Raw genomic sequence first — 19,489 nt, forward strand, 5'->3', positions numbered from 1 at the left:
CTGTGAATGAACCGGATTGCAAGGATGAGTTGCAAAGTGTATATTGCAGCAGCATCCCAAACGTTTCTGAAATTTCAACATCCGCGAAGAAAGCGCATATCGGCGAGCTCCGACTCGAGTCGAGGCTAAAATCACGTGATTGTTGGGTTAAATTGATGCCGTCACCAGCTGCTGTAGCGGCGGAACTTGAGAGAGTGTGGATCATGCGTCCTTCCATTCCCTTTCATCTTTAGACTATCGACTCAACGAGGTCTCTGTATATCGATACACAGGGTTTCGACAAGCTGGTCGTGGTGCTCTACCGATAGCTGATCGGCGGACCTACAGACGCACTGCACCACACTCTAGAAGTCTCCTAGCCCAACTGACACCACTTGAACCGGAGACGCGCCACTTTGAGACACATCCACTAGAATCTGGGTCTCGCACCGTGAGCAAACTCCACATCCTACTGTGGTGTGCGTTGACTGACTCGATACTGCAGGGGGAGCTCGAGTGTCACTCTCACCAACCCAAATCCAGCTTGTCGCCTGTCCATCTTTTGCCGAACACAGGCACTTCGACTTTACCATCATCCAACGGTGGATATCCGCATCACACGACTATACATTCTAGCAGCACATCATGGGTAAAGCTCAATCCAAGCTGACGTCGGAGGAGCTTTCAGAACTTCAGAAGAACACTTACTGTGAGTGACTATCACGTTTCCTCAGTAGATCCCACGAGCCTGCCAGGATCACACTTGGTCTTGGCACGAGCACAGCTATCTTGGCGTTGCCTGACTTTAATGAGATGGTTTCTCGTGCTGACTCTGCTCCTCGCAGTTGACAAGAAGGTGAGGGAGGATTGGTGTGTAAATCTTTACGTTCTCGCTCATTCGCATTCGTCGTGGTGCAGGAGCTGCAGCAATGGGTGAGCTGGCTTGCTTTTTTTTCCTTGGCTACTTGAAGCTGACATAGTGACAGTACAAAGGTTTCATCAAGGACTGTCCAGGAGGTCAGCTCAACAAGGAGGGTGAGTTGAGAAAGACTTCAAGCATGAGCGTGCGATGTCCGTCCTGACACCCATGACAGAGTTCCAGAAGATCTATCGCCAATTCTTCCCATTCGGTGATCCATCTCAGTTCGCAGATTACGTCTTCAACGTTTTCGATGAGGACAAGTCCGGCACAATCGAATTCAAAGTGAGCTCTCAGAATCAATCATACGACGGGAGGGGAAAGCTCATAGCGCTTCAGGAGTTCATTTGCGCTCTGTCCGTTACATCCAGAGGCCGACTAGATGAAAAACTGAAATGTGTGGCCCTTTTTTTTTTGGCTCCATCCTTCGTGTCCCAAAGCTGACAACATCTTTCAAGGGGCATTCCAACTATACGACATCAATAACGATGGCGAGATCACATATGATGAGATGTTGCAGATTGTTAGATCTATATACAAGATGACCGGGCAAATGGTCAGATTGCCAGAGGATGAAGACACGCCAGAAAAGGTGAGCGGCAAGAGAGACAGTCAAACCAGACCAACGAGTGATTGATCATGTTGCCTTGTTCAGCGTGTCGACAAGATCTTCCGGACCATGGATTTGGACAAGAATGCGAGGTTATCATATGAAGAGTTTAAAGAGGGGTCGAAACAAGATCCGACCATTGTCCAGGTGAGCTCGAATGGTCGGTCTCACCGAACGCACTCGGCTAACGGAGCAAAGGCTCTCTCTCTGTATGATGGACTTGTGTAGAATGTCAGATGCGCTGTCCTGACTTGGGGAATACAAAACATAGACAGTATGAGTGAATCTGACCCAGTTATCGGATCTCGGAATAGTGAGATACAAGAATACCTGTATCAGTAGTATCAAGGAATGCTATCGACCATTTACCTTTCACAGCTGTAGATGATGTCGATCTGACTCCCGTGGGCGTTGAGATTCACATATCATGTGGTCTAATAGTACGGCAAGACCCCGTCGAAATCCTGATTCAAGAAAGCTGAGAAATCCGAACATGGCCTGCTGTGTGACTCTGTTACATCTCTTATTATACCACTCGGCTCGTTTTGACGAGGCTTCGTCGTACGTAGATCAAATTGCATCGTCATCCTTTGTATCATTTCGGGGTTTCTTATGCCCTCGCCATCGCCTACAAAGCGATATTTCGTCAGGAGAGTCCCGTCCCCATGGTTCAGTTCTAATTGTGCTACAGTTTGAATATCGAAAACGAAATCGAGACTTGCTGAATTTTCCAAACCTCTATGCTCTTGCCGAAAGGTGCCGCCTTCCTGCGGTCCGCTCGGCTCATCGCCTCGCGTTCTCATGCTACGTCCAGGATCATCCTCAAAAACCCTTCGTCCTCTTCTACCAGAGCAGCGGTCATATGTCGTGTCGCTGTCGCATCCTGCCCCTGATTGGCGTCCGACACGGTGGCTCGGCTTGAGTCCACCACTGAGCGGGTGCCGTCTATCCTAGCCATCTTTTTGAATGGCTCGTATTCAAACACTCGGTCCAGCGTCCAGCGATGCAGCGGTCGACTGCACATCAGGCCCTTTATAAGATCGATCATAGACGATGACAAAAGCGGTAGATTCGAGCAAGGTCGCGGACTAGAGCAGCCATTCTTGACGTCCGACTCCCTTGGAAGGTAATGCTCGAGTGTGTCTGAAAAGTCGTCGTTTCGGAGTTTGACCCATCCATCGCCGTCTATAATCGCTAGTGAGCAAAGCGATACCTTGAGGTGGAATGACTCACTGGACGGTAGGACGACGTTCAAAGCAGACTCCAAAAGCAGGATGCCAAGACTGATGGCTGCTCAGCAGATCGCACAGTGATGGATCACCGCAAAAACTCACGAGTACATGTCCGCTGCAGCCCCGACTGTCCGCTCGCTCAGAGCTTCCGGACAAAGATATTCTCTATCACCTTCGACTTCTCGATCTAGTATCGGACTCGGAACAGGTACCACACCCTCGGTGCACGCGTCGCTCCATAGGAATTCACCATCGTTTCCGCTCTTTGGCAAAGCCGGGCTGACCCCACCGATCTCACCATTCGAGGCGACCAGCAAGGACATACCAAAGTCGGCAATCTTGAGGGACCCCGATTGAGTGATGAGGATGTTGGAAGGTTTCAAATCGAGGTGAACGAAATGATTCGAATGGATGTGCTTGAGGCCCAATGAAAGCTCGTATAGGGTCTTCCACAGTCTTGCTTCGCCCATCGCACCCGCATCTGCAATTGTTAGGAGGAACGTCGCAAAGTCACCGCACGAGGCCAGCTCTGTGCGAATGAAAAGACGATTGGAATGTTCCCATGAATCGACAAATGTCAAGATATTGGCGTGGGGGTCGAGCGACAGTTGACGAAGAATAGATACTTCCTCTAATTGGCGAAGTCTATGATCAAGTCAGTCAAAGTTCACCAGACGTATGATCACAACACGTACCGGTTTTTGTACCCGGTATACGTTCTCCCGGCCTTGACAGCATACATGACTCCCGTGGACTTTTCGACAACCTTCCAGACTTGGCTGAATTCGCCCTTGCCGAGACTGTGGACGATGGCGAATTCCTTATCGAGTCGACTTCCTCCCACTCTGAGTGCCTCATTGGATCCAACTTTGGAGGCCTTTTTGGCCTGACTCAATGCCGCACCGTCCATCTTGAAGGACTCCGCCAACATTGGATTCGAAGCTCGAGCGATGGGTCGTTTGATGGTCCGTGTGAGCCGGGATGCAAAGGAATGGACTGGAGCAGGGGACGATTCGATAGGCGATGTGGGGTCATGGAAGCCATGTCGAGAAGAATAGGCAGAGGACGGTACGGTAACGGAAGAAGATGCGAATGGGTAGACATTCTGTCCTCCAGCGATAGGTGACGGGGTGGTGATGCCTAGGCCCGGCACGGAGACTGAGGCAAGGCGAGGAGTCAGTCACAGCCCTGAACGGTTGGTTCTCTGATACTCACATAGACCTGGTTTTGTCGGAGTTGCAGGCGAGGCCGCGCCGCCGGCACCTGAAGAATCCGCGATACTGCTGGTAGATGTGCTAGGTCCAAACATGCTACTGGTCTTCCTTCTTAATCCCCGAGTCTGTTGTGCGGCTCGAGCATACGCTGATACGCTAGCATCAGAGCTACTAGTATCATTCGTCTTTGCGGAAGGCGGAGCGCTGACACTGGCCAATGAACCATCGTCGCGGCGTATCGACGAACCTCCCAAAGAGGAGGTCCGCGTCGGAGGCGATTGTGCGATCATGATGCCTAATCTCGATTTGACAGGTTGTGTGATCCGCGGAAGTCCAGCAAATCGATTGACGGGCTCACTATCTCCGAATCTAGGAATCTCAAGTCCTGGCGTTCCTGATTTCTTCTTGACCAATCCGGTCGATGCGAACGCTGCTGGCGAAGGCTTTTCGTCCCCGAACAAGGCGGACACAGGGGTCGAGAAGGTCTTCTCTGGGGAAAAGACATTCGAGTTTCTCTCTTCTCCTCTGGGATCTGTGACACCCCTCCGAAGCACTGGACGGGGCTGGCGAAGAGTCGAATTAGCAGCCTTGAATTTTGCGGAGGGCTGCGACGCAAGAGTTTTTCGACGAGTGAGGAGTGCGCCGCGAGCTGGCTCACAAGGAGAATCCGTTCCAGATGTCGAGGCCGTGTTGGAGGATATTGTCGTAGAGGATGTCGCGGAAGATCGGAGAATCTCTGACCGAGTCACTTTGGAAGGCGATTCATCGGGATCGGATTCCTCACTCAGTCGGACACTAGGGGTCCAATCTGCAATCTGGACACATCTAGGCTCGGTACGAGCGCAGTTCGCGCCAGTAAAGTCTTTCAAAAGGCTCCGGCGCGATTTCGACATGGGTAGTCTACTGATTGGTGCAGGAGGAACGCTGCGCGGTGCCTGGACCTGTGACAGTGACTGGCTATGTTGATTGACAGAAAATTGGGTGATCGCTGGACTTGTGGGACTCGCCCGAGACGACTTCCGAGAGGATATGAGACGAGGCAACAGGCTGCTGGTCTTCGACATCGACCCCGACACCGAGCCTGCCGTCGGTGTCGTGACATCTGCAATCGGATCCGCTAATTCCGTCTCGGGCGTTCGCATGAAGAAGACTTGCAGTGGGGATCGTTGTCTTGAACGAGCTTTTTCTTCCAATGGAGACACGGCGGGCGAGTCCTTCGTCTTGACGGACATCTCCAAGATATCGACAGCAGTGGACGAAGGACCAAACAGCTGTCGGCTGGGTGTCGCTGGGTCTTCCTCTTCCTCTTCATCCATTTGGGCGATCTCAGAGTCGCTCCAAACAGTCACAATCGAAGGTCGACCCTGTTCTCCAGAGCTCCTGCCTAGTGACATGAGAGAGGATGAGCTCGTTCCACTATCGCAGATGTCCTCGATGGACGAGACGGATGATGGGTCTCGCCGTGTCTTGGGAGACTTGTTGCTGATCCGAGACGGTATATGATCTGAGGCATCATCCATGATTTGCTCTTGCTGCTCGTACATCCATTCTGTCCTATCCATCCAGTCGTGATGGAGGTTGTCGAATCCACCGTGGCCGATCCGTTCCGTCATGATGCCCTTTGACGGCGACAATGGGTGAAATCTGTACCCTCCCCTAGCGTTTTTAGAGGAGAACGGGCTGCCAAGGAAAGCAGGTATCTGAGGAAGAGGTGCAGTTGAAGGGTGAACATGATCAGAAGTCAAGTCTCCAAAGAACGAGTGTTTGGCATTATGTCCCGGCGTACGACGAGGAGTCCGGAGGGTCAACTTGTTGGAAGGTGTACGTGTATGGAACGGGAAGGTCGATCTTGGTGCATAGACTGCTGCTGGAGTGGTATTTTCAGACTCGTCATTACCTGCCGGGAATAGCCCAAAGTTATTTGCATCGGGTTGTGACAGAGAAAACGTAGAGAGGGATTGGGAGAGCTGTAGACCGATATCCAAAGCCATGACGAAGGTGACAACGTGATAGGACAGCGATCGATGGTAAAATGGGGAGAAAGCAATGTCAGCAGGTACTAAAACAACAACAACAACAATAATGATAACACATGTATGATCGCAGGAAAGAGCTGAGCTGGGATGGGAGGGATGTAAACACATGGAGAGCCACTGGACGAGCAATCGATGACCATGAGACATTCTCATAACCTTCTCTGCTGCGCTCTGTCGATCTCTCCTCGAGAGCGCTCCAGATATTTTTGGGCCTTTTCCCTGAGACATGAAAAGAAGAAATCGACGACTCACCAGAGGAACCGACATTTCCCGCCTCCTGTTCAAGCCCCAATCTGAGATAGGTTCTCTACTCCTCCATGGACTCGTCTTGACATGTCTATCTGTATCTTCGCCATAGGATATGCCACGTCTCGAGGACAAGGGAGGTCTAGCTTGTCCGAGGTTCAAGCGTGATGACGATGGCCCAGACCCAGTGGATGATGCACATGAGGCGGAGGCCGAGGACGAGGAAGAAGACGAAGAAGCAGAAGAGGATACGCTGTTGAGCAGAGCTGATGCTGGCATTTTGTCCGTATCAGCTGTTGGAGGTGTCGATCTGACTCGTTTGGGAGATCGACTCAATCGTTTAGATGCTGATTCGCATGGTTTTGGATGATGAAGTGAAGCAGGCGTCGGGCTGACGGTGATCATTGTGGCCTGCAGAGTGAAAACAGCAGCAGCTGCTCGGGCCCAACCGTTTTCTTCCAGCAGCTCAGTCCTCTAGCTCTGCTGTTCGCTGCTCCTCCATCGATGAAATGTTTTCGCTAGGTCAAGTGGACAAGTAAGTAGTAGTCACGACACAAACACTGGGATGTCAGGGACCAAAAATCACACAAATAAAAATACATCGCGTCAACCGTGGGAAGAACAGAGTCTTTAATTGGTCATCCCGTTTAGAAAAGTTCAAAAGTGAAACATCTTTAAGCAGATTCAACAACTGTCAGAACTGCAACACTGACTATTGTATAACACGCACAGCGAAGCTACTTGAAACAGCTGCTGAGTCTTCATCGCTCGATCTTGCCAATTATCCTGTCGCGTTCACTCACTTCTCAATCACTCGCTGCTCGATCCACCTGAAGGCTAAAACATTACACTTGCCCAATATGCCTACTCGAGGTGAGCCCGGAAACACCTGGAGCAGCCGCAACAGAATTGTATAGCTGACCGACGATTCTCTTTAGCCTCCGCACCGTCCAGCGCTGCTGCTTCGCCAGCTAAGAAGCCCAGGTCCGCTGTCCTGCCCAAACAACCAAGCAAAGCTCCAGTTTCAAAGAATGCTCCAAAATCATCTGCTCGAGCAGTGATGGAAGATGTCAACATGGATCACGAGGCCGCTTCGCAATCCAATGGCCATGTGAATGGAAACGGGGCTGAGGCTACTGGTCCAGTCAAAGGCCGAGCAGCTGGATTGACTCAAGAAGCCAATGGTGGCAGTCGAGCTGGCAAAGGCCACGTCAGACGAGGTAGTCTTCGTGCGCCACCCGTCAAAATCCCTATCCCTTCTCCGCCTCGTAAGACATGCCCTCCGTACTTTTCATTCATTCCATTGATGTCGTCTCTAGCCATCTCTGAACCCCCGAGAGAGCTCTTCGTCTTTGGATGCGGGGATATGGGTCAATTTGGTCTCGGACCAGATGCTCTGGAAGATATTCCGCGACCACGCATGCAGACTTGGTGTGTGTTCCTCGTTGCCAGCCAACAGTATATGCATTGAGCTCACCTCCGTTCTAGGTTTCAAGAGCACGCCAATGATCTCAGTCGGGCTGGAAGAAGCGGAGCTGGAGGTCTGGAGACAGTCACTGCTGGAGGAATGCATACCCTCGCAGTAGATGAGAATGGACGGGTGAGCATCATCCCGTGTGACCTTGCGACTGAGACTCATTCCCTGTCTAGGTATACACATGGGGTATCAACGATAATGCTTGTCTTGGTCGAGTTACTGTCGGGGTTCCCGACCCCAAAGATCCTGGAAAGACTATCCATAATGAGAACCTGGAAGCATGGCCATTCGTGATCGAGCAATTGGAGAAGGAAGGATTCCGGACCGTCTCTGTCGCTGCTGGAGACAGTGTCAGTGTGGCGGTTTCGGATACAGGCGATTTCAGAGCATGGGGAAGTTTCCGGGTAAGCAAGAGGACGTTGACCCCATGCGAGCACTGTTTACTGATCTTTTGAACAGTCTGACGATGGCATTCTCGGGTTCGATGGGGTCCCTGGACATTCTCGGTTTCAATTTACTCCCATCGCCATTCAGGCATTTCAGCGGAACAAGCTGCAAATCATCCAAGCTGCTTGTGGATCCAATCATGTCTTGGCTCTGACATCCCAGGGTCACGTCTACGTCTGGGGAGAAGGCGGACAGAACCAGCTCGGTCGACGCATCATGGAGAGGAGAAAGTTGAACGGATTGGAACCTGAACGATTAGCCTTACGAAACATTGTTCACGTTGCCGCTGGTCAATATCATTCGTTCGCTCTGGACTCCAACGGAATCGTTTGGGCTTGGGGTCTCAACACCTTTCACCAGACTGGTCTGACGCCCGCCAGAGGAGGGGACGAATCCATGGTTATGATTCCAGCTCAGGTCGATGCGCTATTACCAGAGAATCATGGCGGATCAAGAGTCATTCAAATTTCCGGCGGTGAACACCACTCCTTGTTCCTCTTCGACAATGGGGAAGTTTGGGCTTGCGGACGGAGTGATACTTGTCAGACGGGTCTTGGACCAGATCATCCAGGGACCAAGGCGATTGAAGAGAGGCGAAAGGAGGAAAAGACTGAATTTGTGGAGGCGGTGAAAGTGGCGCGGGAAAAGCTGGAGGAACTCACCACCAAAGGAGATGACGAGGAGGCGAGGAGGGCAGCCGAGACGACACTTCAAATTGCCGAAGCGAGACTGAGGAGTCCATCGAATGATTATGTCCCAGAGCCGGTCAGAGTGAGTCGGCAGGTCTCTTGTCACGCTAGGCGACCTGAGCTGAATTGGCAGGTATGCTTCCCGCCTATTCCCGAGGAATACTCTGTCGTACCTCCTTTCCCATCTTACGCCGACTCGAAACCTAGCGATAATCCCATCGCTCAGATCTCTGCTGGAACACGGCATAACCTAGCCGTATCGAAGTCTGGGCACTTGTACTCATGGGGTCTTGGCGGTGCGTTGCAGGGTGTACATTTGGCTTTATGCTGATGGAGTGAACACTTTAGAGACATGTCAACTTGGTCTAGGAAAGGAAGAGCAGGCCGCTGTGCCGACGTTAGTGCGGAGTGCTGTGAGTGCTGTCTTCATCGAATATGCTCCTCGCTGAATGGGCACTATTAGCAACTGAAGCAGTACCATGCTGTTCAAGCTTCAGCAGGTGGACAACACTGTTGCGTCCTGGCTATCAAAGGCAAGGACGAAGAGGGTCGTCCGCTGAAACGATAAACGAGGACGAATTGAATTGTTGAAACGGCATGTGACGAATCGGATCATCGACCCGACAGATGATGCAGAAGAGTATGGAAGTGTGAAAGAAAAAGAGATTGTCAATCTCTATACCCTTAACGAGACAGTACGATATCGAGCTCCCAATCAGAACCAACCTGGACTTTTAGTAGCTCTGCTCCCTCATGGTGTTGCCACGTTATCAGTGTCCTGGCAAGATGATGCATGCATTGCAATGTGTTTTGATGTGATTCAAAAGTGAGAAGTATCCGCCTTGAATGATGATGATCATGAGGCCTTTGACGGCTCTGCTCCTCCATCGACTGATCGAGCCCGTTGACGAGGCTTGACTAGCCTGATCAAAGCCTTGACCATATCTTTCTCTTCGCGCAGGGCCGTCTCCGCTTCTGCTCGGGAACATCCAACTTGAGCGACCTGCAATGCGATCGAGCGAACGTCAGCTAGCCTGTTCTTTTGTTGTTGTATGACGCTTGCTCATTGGAGTCCTGCGCTCTCCATCCATATATTGATCATCCGTGCGAGACCGAATGCCCCCCCCCCCCCCCCAAACTAATAACTCACCACAAAATCCACATCTGAAGATTTTGGTTCTCCTGCGGTCGATCCCACTGTTCCCTCCCCTGATCCAACTTTCAAAGCTTCCATTGCTTTTTGAGCTTTCCCCTGTTCTTCCCTTTCTAAGCGTCTTCGTTCGAGCGTCAAGACAGCATCGTCAAGTTTGTCTAAAGGGTGAAACGAACGAAGGAACGAGCGAGCGCCAGGGCGTCAGCGAAACGGGCCACAAAGCACCATGACCATAATGATGAAAGCTGATGTGTGTTTTCTCCTCCGGCCGTTCCAGCCGCTTTGAGGTTGATTCGTCGACTTGGAGAGGATGTTTGTGATAGGACACCTTGAACTCACTCTTGATGAATGAACCTCCGTCTGCAAACTGAGCCGAAGGTGAGCTTTGGGCGTGCCCCTGGTGCATGTACCACACACATAGTGCGATAACTCACGTCAATGATCACTTCTCCCTGGGGTACACGGCCAGTACTGCTTGACGCTGCCATGTTAAAGTCGAAAACGGTACGATTAGAAGGATGCAGCGATGATGGACTTTGAACTTTTGAAACGAACCTAAGGACCAATTATTGATCAACCGTGGGAAAAGTAAGCTCGTAACTCCCCCTGTGCATTGAGCGTGTATCCCACTGCATGCATTTGTGATTCATAAACTTTGACATGTGCATCCTCCTCGGAGGCTCCTAGTCCCATCCACATCCACGGGAAATACAGACAGAACCTCCTTGAGAATGTTGATAATTACTTTGATTTGTCATTGCGCTTAACCCTTTCCCGGCTTTCATTTCCGTTCTCACAAACACCCGCCTTTCAACGTTTCTCCTCTTTGATCTCCCCTTCCCTCCGAGACATGATATTACAGATGCCAGCGAGTGCTATGGCGCCTAGCCACGACGCTGCCTTCCACGCTCACAATTCCATCTCCATGGCCATACCCCACTCTTCCCCTTCCCTGTTCTTCCTCCTCTCTTCCACTTCTTCTGAACTGCTCTTCCCTCTTCCTCTCGGTGAAGATCCATCCCCTCGTCCTTCTGAACTGAGCTCTTCCTCATCATCTGCCATGGCTCCAGATCGGACACTGGACGAAGGCATGGCGGTGTTGATAGGTCCAAACATGCCTCCACCAACGCCTCCACGACTCTTGAGGGATAATGGTGCGCCACCACGGTTCGGGATAGGACTAATGGCATTGGATCCAGCGAGTGAGCTTGGCGTGCCTTGAGGATAAAAGTGAAGCCCGGCGAGCTCGTTAGGGAGTGATCCGACACTTTGCGGCGTCCCAGGTCCAGGTATAGAAGAGGACAAGGAGGAAGTGGGTCGGTTGTGATGACCGTTGGCTTTGGCATTGGCGTTGATACCGACTGGTCGACTGTGATCGATACCATTTACCCGTAATTGCGAGTAACCATCGGACGAGGTGGTCGAATCGCTGCCTGGCGATGATTTTCTTGGTTGTTGCATATTGGAAACGTCTCGAAGAGAGGATGGAGTCAGTGGAGGGACGGTGCTCTGAGGTGAGCGGACAGAGGATGGGTCTCTGGACGCGGTCTCGCCAGAAACAGATGGACGACGCAATTGTGCCGTTTCTCCCAGCATGGGTGATAGTATGGCTGGCCAGAGAGATTTGTCGGTCGGTAGTGAGCGGCCTTGGGATGGGTCGAGATGGGCGAGGATGGCGGCGGCCTGCAAGTGATTCAATGAGATTTGGGGGACTGAACGGATGTCTCCGCTACTCACTTCTAAAAGCTGCACCTGCTGATGCTTCGACATGCTAACCTGGGTAGGCTCTTGCCAGTGCGGACTGTGTTCCCACCGATGTTTGATGAGACAACTGGGGTGGCGATATTCCTGCCATATCGCGTGAGCGAGAAAATGGCAACGCCAGGCCCATGGACCTCCCTCACCTTGCCACAGTTTTCACACTTGAAGACCATTCCCTTCCTTCTGCCCTTGACACCGCCGCTGCCTGATCCCAACGCAAGCTTTTTTATCTCCTCTGGTGTCAGATCCTCGCCATCCAGGTCCATATCTAGATCCTCCAAACTGCCCAACTCGTCGTCTTCGTCCTCCCCGTCGAATGTCATGTCCAATTCTCCATCCTCGACAGCGTTTGCTCTCAGTGCCCCGTTCTGTGCCAATGCCTGTGCTCTGAGTGCGGATTTGAAAGACGAGTTGTGGACGTGCGAGCCAAGAGACGATCCATTCGGTAACGACGCTGCAATCAGCGGATTTGAGATCGACCGACGATCGTGCACTACTGGCCTGGGGCCATTGTGTGATGGTCGACGATCAGTTTTTGTAAAGTCGAATAATTGGGGCGTGGTAGAAGAGCTCGATCCAGGACGGCGAGAGGAGGATGAGTGAGTCGCGGCGTGATTGAGAGTTGGTCGACTGTAAGAAGGCATACGCCATGAGCAAAAGGAGGACAAAAGAGCCGGAGAAAAAGAAAATTCCCGTCTGAAGCCTTCCCATCCAACTCACCCATTGGCATTAGGCGGAGGATGTGTAGAATCTCCCGTTAATCCGAGCTTCCCTCTTCCCAATACTCCAGTGGTCGAACTGCTCATTCTCCGTGGTTTCGGTGGCAGAGCAGCAGTGATCCCCGTAGGTCGGGTCGCGGAGAGGACAGACGTGGCGGGGACAGATGACGGGACAGCCGTGTCGCTGGAGGGACTAGGTCCAGAGAGCGAGAGCAGGTCTATGTATAGTCTGTCAGCATCGTCAAGCATAGGAGGTCCGGTGGAATGACTGACCAAACGCATGAGAATGCATCTCCCCGTCTGAATGACTGTGCTCGCACGGAGGTATGAGTGGACCTCTGGACGAGAATTCCACGTCGTGCTTGAACGGTTTTGGGGACAACAGGTTGGATCCTAGGAACGAGTCTGCAGGTAGGGATGCCGCCTGCAGTGGTGGGTGGTGTTGGTGGGTTTGCAAGGGATCGGTGGACAGATGGCAAGACGAGGCGATGATGAGCGAGGAGAAAAAGAAGGAGGAGCAAGTGCAAGTCGAACAAAGAATTTTGAGAGAGTTGTTGGTATTACCACGAAATTTCGAATTGAAAGACGCGAGCAGGAATGTTTTTTTTTTCGAACCGACGGGAACAGTAGGGAGCAGAGAGGAGGGACAAGGCGACAAGGATTGCAGCGACGATGAGATGAGAAAGCATTGATCAGCTCAGTCGAGAACAGAAGCACGGACAGAGCCAACAGATGAGTGAGGAACATAAGAGAGAGAGAGAGAGGGACGAGCGCTTCAAAGCACGGCGGGAAATGAGCCGAAAGAAACGAGAATTATGATGAATGATTATTATTTTCGGGACAACATTGAGATGGATGATGATTCAGACACGCACCTCTACCAGTGGAGTCTCCATGATAGGCGGAGGTGACCTCCATTGAGATAAATTGCTGGCCAACATGGAGTGAGGATGCTGCCAGAGGTGACAAATGGGATGATGACGGCTGGGAATTGACGAGCGGGATAATTATTCGGCGAGGCGGTGAGAATGCGTAGTGGGGGGAAGAGGTGGAAGGCAAATAGCTGAGAGAAGCAGGGGAGGAGGGAGAAGGGAGGGGGGGGGATTGTGGAAAGTGAGGAGGAATGGGAGTGAGAGAATGAGGTCCCCAGTCGTCCAACAGGGGCTAGTCGGTCACTTGCTCGATGCTGTCATGGAGGAGGAGGAGTCAAACAGAAGATGCACGCAGGGAAGGAAGAAGGAGGGGAGAAAAAGGGGGGGGGCGAGGTGTGTGTGTCTGTGGTTTTTCCTGGAAATTTATTGAATTGGAAAATTATTACCAAACGTGTAGCGAGTGGCGGCCAAGTGCGGGGCTCAACACACACATAGCGGAAGAAGCCGAGGGACGGGCCGAGGGCGTGGGGAGGAGACAGGCACATTCTGATCAGTCTCTCCTGTTATGTCGATCACTCAATGACCAAATCATCTAGACTGCCCCTCATTTTCCCTTCATGGCTCACATTCCATGTCTATGTATGTAGATGCCCCTTCGAGTTGGACCCGGGCCAATGGTGTGTTTTCTCCTGACTTTTTTCTCGCGGTCTGTGGGTGGCGGAGACCTCCACACGAGGCAGTACTTTTAGTACGCCGCACACACAGAGAGAGAGCATTCGATTCGTCTGACGACGGACTTGACAGGAACCGCACAGAGAATATCCCACACGCGGTACGTGGTCTATGATCACGAGTCACTCCACTACTCTCGCACCTTTACACTGCTGGTGAGTTGACAAGGCATGCAATTGACATCCAGTCATTTCATCAGGTCCCTCGACACGAGAAGCCGATGCTCGATGAGACGGCATAGACTCTTCACAGGCCCTTCTTCCAAGCCCAATTGTGATAGATGGGATACACCTGATATGTTAGCTGACCTGGGCGGGGACGGCACTCGGAGCGGGAAGAAAGACTGACCAGACGATGTCCCGCTTCGATATCCTCTACGTAGGCTTTGCCTAGCGCTTCAACTTGGTACTGCGGCATCTCCATAGCATCCATGATGAGCACCTTTGTGGTCTGACCATTTGATAACCGGTGAGATGGCGTTTCTGCCTCATCGGCTCCGAACTCACCTCCGGAACGCTGATGGCATTGAACTTCATCATGATCCTGGAGAGACGTCAATGAAGAGGTTTCAGAAGCTCCGAGGTATACCCCACCCAGATTTCTTCCAGTTGGGCTCTGGGTCGTTGGCACTGAGTCAGCACCACCGGCCATCACCCACGATCGCTCCAACTCACCAACGGCCCAGGGAGAACAAGGGAAAGACGCTTCGACCTGTTCGACCCGATCTACAAGATCGTTCGCTTTGAGAACTGAGAGAATGGTTTTGGACGCAGCATTGATATCGTATCCTCTGCGCGTGAACGCTCTTCGAGGGCAGGAAAAGTCGCGTCAGACCACTAAATCATGAGGTCCGAGAGGACCTCTCTCGGACCTCTTGACCTCACCTTGCCATGACATCCGCAAAGGCATAAGCTCCCGGAGTCACGGCCCGCGTTTCCTCGGCGGTGGATTTATACAGGCCCATAGGGAGGTTTGGCTCGATGAATACCACCAAGCCTCCTGGTCGAGTCACACGAATGACTTCTTCGATGAATTTGGGCCAGTTTCGCATCTTGACACGTAGGCGAATAACGTTCAGTTTGACTACGATAGACGGCAGCAACCTTTGCTCACCCCGGCGATAAGGGCTCTGGCATGGACGCAATCAAAGTAGTCATCCGGGAAACCGATACCGATACTTGCGTCTTCTTGCATGAAATGGAGGTTGTCTGGTGTCCCATCTCTTTGAACAGGGATCAAGTCGAGGGCCTAAAGGGGAGAGACATTTCAACTCTGTGTCTCGCGCTCCACCTGATGAGACCGACTGACCGTCCAGTCGACGCTGGGGAATTCTTGCGCCATCTCGATCGCCCTGGATGAGATTGTTCAACTTCGGGTCGAGTTCACCAAGAGGACCTCACCAGATTCCGGTACCTGATCCAGGTATACATTCAGCTCCTCACAACCTCAACAAAGGCCCCGGCCTGACTCACCTGCACCAATATCCAGACCTCTCTTTCGTTGTCCCGTCCCATCATCTTTCAAGGCTTCAGGTATGGGTGCGAGGTAGTTCTTGTCGTGGTACAGCTGTGTGGGCGATGCACGCTATCAACGGGCGGTGAGAGTGGGGATAGGGCACTTGCTCGCTTACCGCCTTGAGACCGAAGTGCTGATAGTCTAGTCTCTGGGATGCTGAAGTCAGAATCTGCTTCCCATACTTTGACTAAGCTACACTCACTGCGAACTCGAGCTCGTCCGCTGGCAGCTACACACCAGCATCAGTACCTATCTCACCCCTTGACTCGACCGCGCGCGGTAGACGCACCGAGTAATCATCTACACACATGCTACGTCAGCCACAGATCGCTTAGTCCCCACCATTGGTAGCTTGAAACCGTCTCCCAGCGTCCTCTAAATCATCTGTCAGCCGCGCTAGCCTCGTGACCCGAGAGAGTCTCAACCAAACTGACCTCGAAATCTGTGGGAAAGGACGGGTCAGTGAGCATAGAAACACAACGTATAGACCAGTCGTTCCCCTGGCCAACCCTCACATGGCGTTCTCCATACTGCTAGTCATGGAGAATGTAGCTGAGTCCGAGTCCATATGGTGAGCCATTGTTCGAACGTCCCGGCATGTAAATGGGATCGACTTGCAAAATGTCATCAAGCTCCTGTTGTCCGTCTCTGTAGCTCCATCATTGAATGTATCCGTATTGTCATCTTTATGACCTGTATCGTGACGCAGCATAATCTCCGAGATGGTCGAGCCGGCCGTAGGGGAGTTAGACCCAGGTGGGACGGTGTGCATCAGGGGAGGCCGGGGGTCCTTGCCAAGAGATCGGGTCGTTGAAGGTGGTCTGACGAGGTGGGCAAATCAGTCAAACCTTCATAGGATGATGAAATGTGGAGATGCTTGAACATGCATCAGACAACGAGGGCGATATGATCACCAAGGTACCTTATCCACCGGGCTTCCGACATCGTCCTGACTTGTTGTCAGCATCCGAACTCGGAGGATACAAAAGACTACACCATGCCTTTAGACCAAAGGATGGCCGAACAGAGGATTTGTGTGCGAAGGATGATACATACACCGCTAGACTCAAGATAGACTGAGGCTAGCGTCTATACGAGAGCATCCGTGACCCCCTGGAGTGATCTTCAATGTTCGCCAGTGGCATTGCCACATACACGATCCACATCCCTCCCTGAAGCGAGTTTTCACACCATCTGAATCCGTTCGGAACTGATTAACGAAAGTGTCGCCGAACGAGACGAGATGCTGTTGCCTTCTCAATACCCCTACTTCACTTGACATGATGGAGGCGGCGGAGATAGTCTCCAACGAGGCAGGACCATCCAATGCCGCTGATCGGTCTACACAGCACGGGTCAAAAGCCAAGCGGAGGAAACTTGCACCTCCCGGTCTACCCCGGACACAACCGTTCTTGGGTCCAGACGGCACCTTCGTTGTTGGGGGCTCGACTGGACCGACTGCCCCGCTGAAACCACTCCAAGGGGTCAAAGTTCGTAGGACAGATAGCACACGCCCAGGGTACGGTCGACAAGTGGTATTTGTGACTCGGAAAGTCTCCCTCGGAGCCCTCATGGGGAGATGTAGAGGTTTGTTAGTGGATGAAGAGTGAGTTTTTGTCGGATTCTCGAATGGTCTTGGCTTGGTTGGGGTGAGCTGACGGCGACCTACCTACCTCCTCTCCTCCCTCTCTCTCCCCGGTTGACAGGTACAAATGCATCACACTTCACGCCATGTCTGCTGCTATACCACATGCTTTGATCCTGCTTCATTCGCTCTTGGACCTGCTTCCGTTTAGCCAACGAGCATTATGGTATGAGATACGGACAGGGAGCACAGAATGTGTCGATGAGGTCGAGGAGGAGATGACTATTGGGGCCATCGAAGCGGCACCGTCGACTTTGGAGAAGAGAGTCAAGGTGAAGTTACCTTTGGGCGGAAAGTGCAATTGCTGATTGTCCCCGCGTTCCCGCCTCAGTCGACGATCCAAATCGACCTACACGTCGGATCTAGACCTACCCCTCCGTCCTCCGATCCCGCAAGTAAGAAGAGGACCGGCCGGAATCGACCCGGGAAACAAGCTCGACAGTCTTTGAGGAAGGGAACACGAAGTGAGCAGGACGAAGAGGCACTGGTGAACAGCCGGGCGATCCACGACCAAGACATGTCGGAGGAAGAGGAAGAAGAAGAAGTGGAGCATAAATGATACAGGGGGCTCACGGGCAATCCACACGGCATACCTCACGTTGTAATGATACTAGACATTTCAAACGACGCTATGACCCCAGCTCTCGCTGTCGCGATAGATCTGGCTCAGAAGGCCATCCTCCAGCCTCTACATTGAACTGTTTCGCTTCGTCCTCAGCACGACCAATCATCTCCCTGTACACCTCTATTTCACTCTCTTCTTCACTCTCTTCCTCTCTCTCATGCTCTGTACTCGCGCCCTTGTTCCGTGATCTCTCTCTCAGATCCAGGAGTGGCCTCGAAAACTTCTCGCTGAACCTCTGGACGAGCTCACTTGCGACATCCTTGACGCCCGGCGTAGGATTCGGCAAGACGCCATCATTGACGGCCGATCTGACCATGAGATCGTGTAAGCTCACGGCCTTCACATCGGCAAGGCCACATGCCAGGACAAGGTCGAACCATGCGAGCGGTTCTGGCGTAATGTTCATGGCGAACCCATGAGAGGTGATCCGATGTTGGAGATGGATACCGATAGATCCTACCTGGAAACACGAAAAAGCAGAATAAGTACGAGCTGTACCATCACAAGCATCTCAGGGGAGCGCCTCGGGGATTCTCACCTTTTCTGTGGGGGAAGCAAAAATACCGACATGCCCCTCTGGATGAGGTGCAACGACCCCTTCGATACCTTTCGATCGGACATAATCTGCAAGGAGAGACTGAAGGTAATCGACGTAACATCGAGTGGGCATCTGCGCCGGCCAGTATCAGTTTCATGTTACTTTCCATTTACATCACTGGGCCACAGGGGCCGCTCCGCGCCCACCTCCATGGCATTGAGGTCGAATAAAGGGTATCCGACCAATTGTCCCGGACCGTGATACGTCACTTGACCGCCTCGCTTCGTAATGTGGAATTCAGCGCCGACATGCTGAACCTTCTTCTCCTCTGGATGTAACGTATCAGGATTGGGAGAATTATCCCGACGTCCAGTAGTATAGGTTGGAACGTGTTCTAGGTATTTCAATATCGTCAATATGCCAGTTCCCCTTTCACCCTTCCCTGCAAATCCTGCGGACGATCAACGTCTGGACTTACCCAAGAACAATACAAGGTCCGACCTTCCTCCCCCTTTCTTCCGTTTCCACTCGATACGCTTCGCAACGAGCTCATTCTGCAGTCTCAGTCCAATCGTGTACGGTAATGGGTTCTGAAAGATATGATAGCGGATGGGCGGTAGAATAGTATTGAATCCTGAAGTCGAGCAGGATGGAGATGATTCAGCCGTAGAATAGGTTCGAGTCGACGGTCGAGCAAATGCAAGATCGTGCGAGGCTGTCTGAAAAGGTCTAGCGCGAGTGTTCGAGCGAGGGTTTCTTGGGCTGATCAGTTTCGAGCATGAGGCTGTTGATGATATGAGAGACCTGAACCCGAATTGCGAAGACGCCGCCATGATGAGTGAGAATGGAGCTGTACAGGCCAGGGGGTGCAATTCGAGGCAGGCTCGAGAACCCTGTGGATGCCAGAAGCGCTTTTGTGTCTGCACCTGATCCTGACCCGCTAGAAGCAGCGCTCACGTCCACAAAGTCAATCAGTCACGATGTAAAGTGCATAACCGACCACAAAGATTCCCTCCCATTTTGTGATGGACAACGGCAAGTGAAGGTTCCGGTTCACCGGAACATGACATATCGTTTCGA

The 19,489-nt window shown here is 52.1% G+C and overlaps 8 protein-coding genes across 8 annotated transcripts; 3 read left to right on the forward strand and 5 right to left on the reverse strand.

Moving 5' to 3' along the window:
• Positions 1-196: 196 nt before the first annotated feature.
• On the forward strand, positions 197-2,008 carry BD324DRAFT_620271 (hypothetical protein). Its single transcript, XM_022015265.1, has 10 exons — positions 197-430; positions 485-688; positions 825-835; positions 898-912; positions 966-1,014; positions 1,074-1,183; positions 1,238-1,295; positions 1,357-1,490; positions 1,554-1,655; positions 1,707-2,008. The coding sequence occupies exons 2-10, from the start codon at positions 625-627 to the stop codon at positions 1,734-1,736; spliced, it is 573 nt and encodes a 190-aa protein (XP_021872209.1). The 5' UTR covers positions 197-430; positions 485-624; the 3' UTR covers positions 1,737-2,008.
• Positions 2,009-2,013: 5 nt separating this feature from the next.
• Positions 2,014-6,880, reverse strand: BD324DRAFT_588590 (hypothetical protein). Its single transcript, XM_022013766.1, has 5 exons — positions 3,956-6,880; positions 3,436-3,898; positions 2,843-3,385; positions 2,742-2,791; positions 2,014-2,693 (listed from the first exon to the last, which is right to left on the reverse strand). Exons 1-5 carry the CDS (start codon positions 6,639-6,641, stop codon positions 2,308-2,310), a joined length of 4,128 nt encoding a protein of 1,375 aa, XP_021872210.1. The 5' UTR covers positions 6,642-6,880; the 3' UTR covers positions 2,014-2,307.
• A 53-nt stretch (positions 6,881-6,933) lies between these two features.
• On the forward strand, positions 6,934-9,648 carry BD324DRAFT_599054 (hypothetical protein). The gene is made up of 9 exons (XM_022013898.1): positions 6,934-7,109; positions 7,175-7,504; positions 7,556-7,667; positions 7,725-7,836; positions 7,887-8,117; positions 8,173-8,931; positions 8,983-9,145; positions 9,198-9,262; positions 9,313-9,648. The coding sequence occupies exons 1-9, from the start codon at positions 7,097-7,099 to the stop codon at positions 9,415-9,417; spliced, it is 1,890 nt and encodes a 629-aa protein (XP_021872211.1). The 5' UTR covers positions 6,934-7,096; the 3' UTR covers positions 9,418-9,648.
• On the reverse strand, positions 9,649-10,518 carry BD324DRAFT_620289 (hypothetical protein). Its single transcript, XM_022015266.1, has 4 exons — positions 10,437-10,518; positions 10,342-10,369; positions 10,000-10,160; positions 9,649-9,852 (listed from the first exon to the last, which is right to left on the reverse strand). The coding sequence occupies exons 1-4, from the start codon at positions 10,488-10,490 to the stop codon at positions 9,706-9,708; spliced, it is 390 nt and encodes a 129-aa protein (XP_021872212.1). The 5' UTR covers positions 10,491-10,518; the 3' UTR covers positions 9,649-9,705.
• A 103-nt stretch (positions 10,519-10,621) lies between these two features.
• Positions 10,622-13,812, reverse strand: BD324DRAFT_620292 (hypothetical protein). Its single transcript, XM_022015267.1, has 5 exons — positions 13,358-13,812; positions 12,756-12,906; positions 12,484-12,700; positions 11,907-12,393; positions 10,622-11,850 (listed from the first exon to the last, which is right to left on the reverse strand). Exons 1-5 carry the CDS (start codon positions 13,421-13,423, stop codon positions 10,912-10,914), a joined length of 1,860 nt encoding a protein of 619 aa, XP_021872213.1. The 5' UTR covers positions 13,424-13,812; the 3' UTR covers positions 10,622-10,911.
• A 310-nt stretch (positions 13,813-14,122) lies between these two features.
• BD324DRAFT_680041 (hypothetical protein) lies at positions 14,123-16,774 on the reverse strand. The gene is made up of 18 exons (XM_022019065.1): positions 16,757-16,774; positions 16,603-16,714; positions 16,117-16,550; positions 16,036-16,043; positions 15,944-15,976; positions 15,891-15,901; positions 15,804-15,830; positions 15,717-15,749; positions 15,559-15,670; positions 15,487-15,499; positions 15,395-15,437; positions 15,200-15,334; positions 14,971-15,137; positions 14,761-14,891; positions 14,680-14,701; positions 14,593-14,629; positions 14,435-14,536; positions 14,123-14,377 (listed from the first exon to the last, which is right to left on the reverse strand). The coding sequence occupies exons 3-18, from the start codon at positions 16,371-16,373 to the stop codon at positions 14,333-14,335; spliced, it is 1,176 nt and encodes a 391-aa protein (XP_021872214.1). The 5' UTR covers positions 16,374-16,550; positions 16,603-16,714; positions 16,757-16,774; the 3' UTR covers positions 14,123-14,332.
• A 13-nt stretch (positions 16,775-16,787) lies between these two features.
• Positions 16,788-17,840, forward strand: BD324DRAFT_347728 (hypothetical protein). The gene is made up of 3 exons (XM_022012544.1): positions 16,788-17,207; positions 17,308-17,518; positions 17,578-17,840. Exons 1-3 carry the CDS (start codon positions 16,882-16,884, stop codon positions 17,803-17,805), a joined length of 765 nt encoding a protein of 254 aa, XP_021872215.1. The 5' UTR covers positions 16,788-16,881; the 3' UTR covers positions 17,806-17,840.
• Positions 17,841-17,875: 35 nt separating this feature from the next.
• On the reverse strand, positions 17,876-19,242 carry BD324DRAFT_578278 (hypothetical protein; the record flags this gene model as incomplete). Its single annotated transcript, XM_022013313.1, has 5 exons — positions 17,876-17,991; positions 18,040-18,331; positions 18,410-18,541; positions 18,616-18,838; positions 18,911-19,242. 5 exons carry the CDS (start codon positions 19,240-19,242, stop codon positions 17,876-17,878), a joined length of 1,095 nt encoding a protein of 364 aa, XP_021872216.1.
• Positions 19,243-19,489: the final 247 nt, after the last annotated feature.

Source organism: Kockovaella imperatae (assembly GCF_002102565.1).
Source record: "Kockovaella imperatae strain NRRL Y-17943 chromosome Unknown BD324scaffold_4, whole genome shotgun sequence".
NCBI lineage: Eukaryota > Fungi > Basidiomycota > Tremellomycetes > Tremellales > Cuniculitremaceae > Kockovaella > Kockovaella imperatae.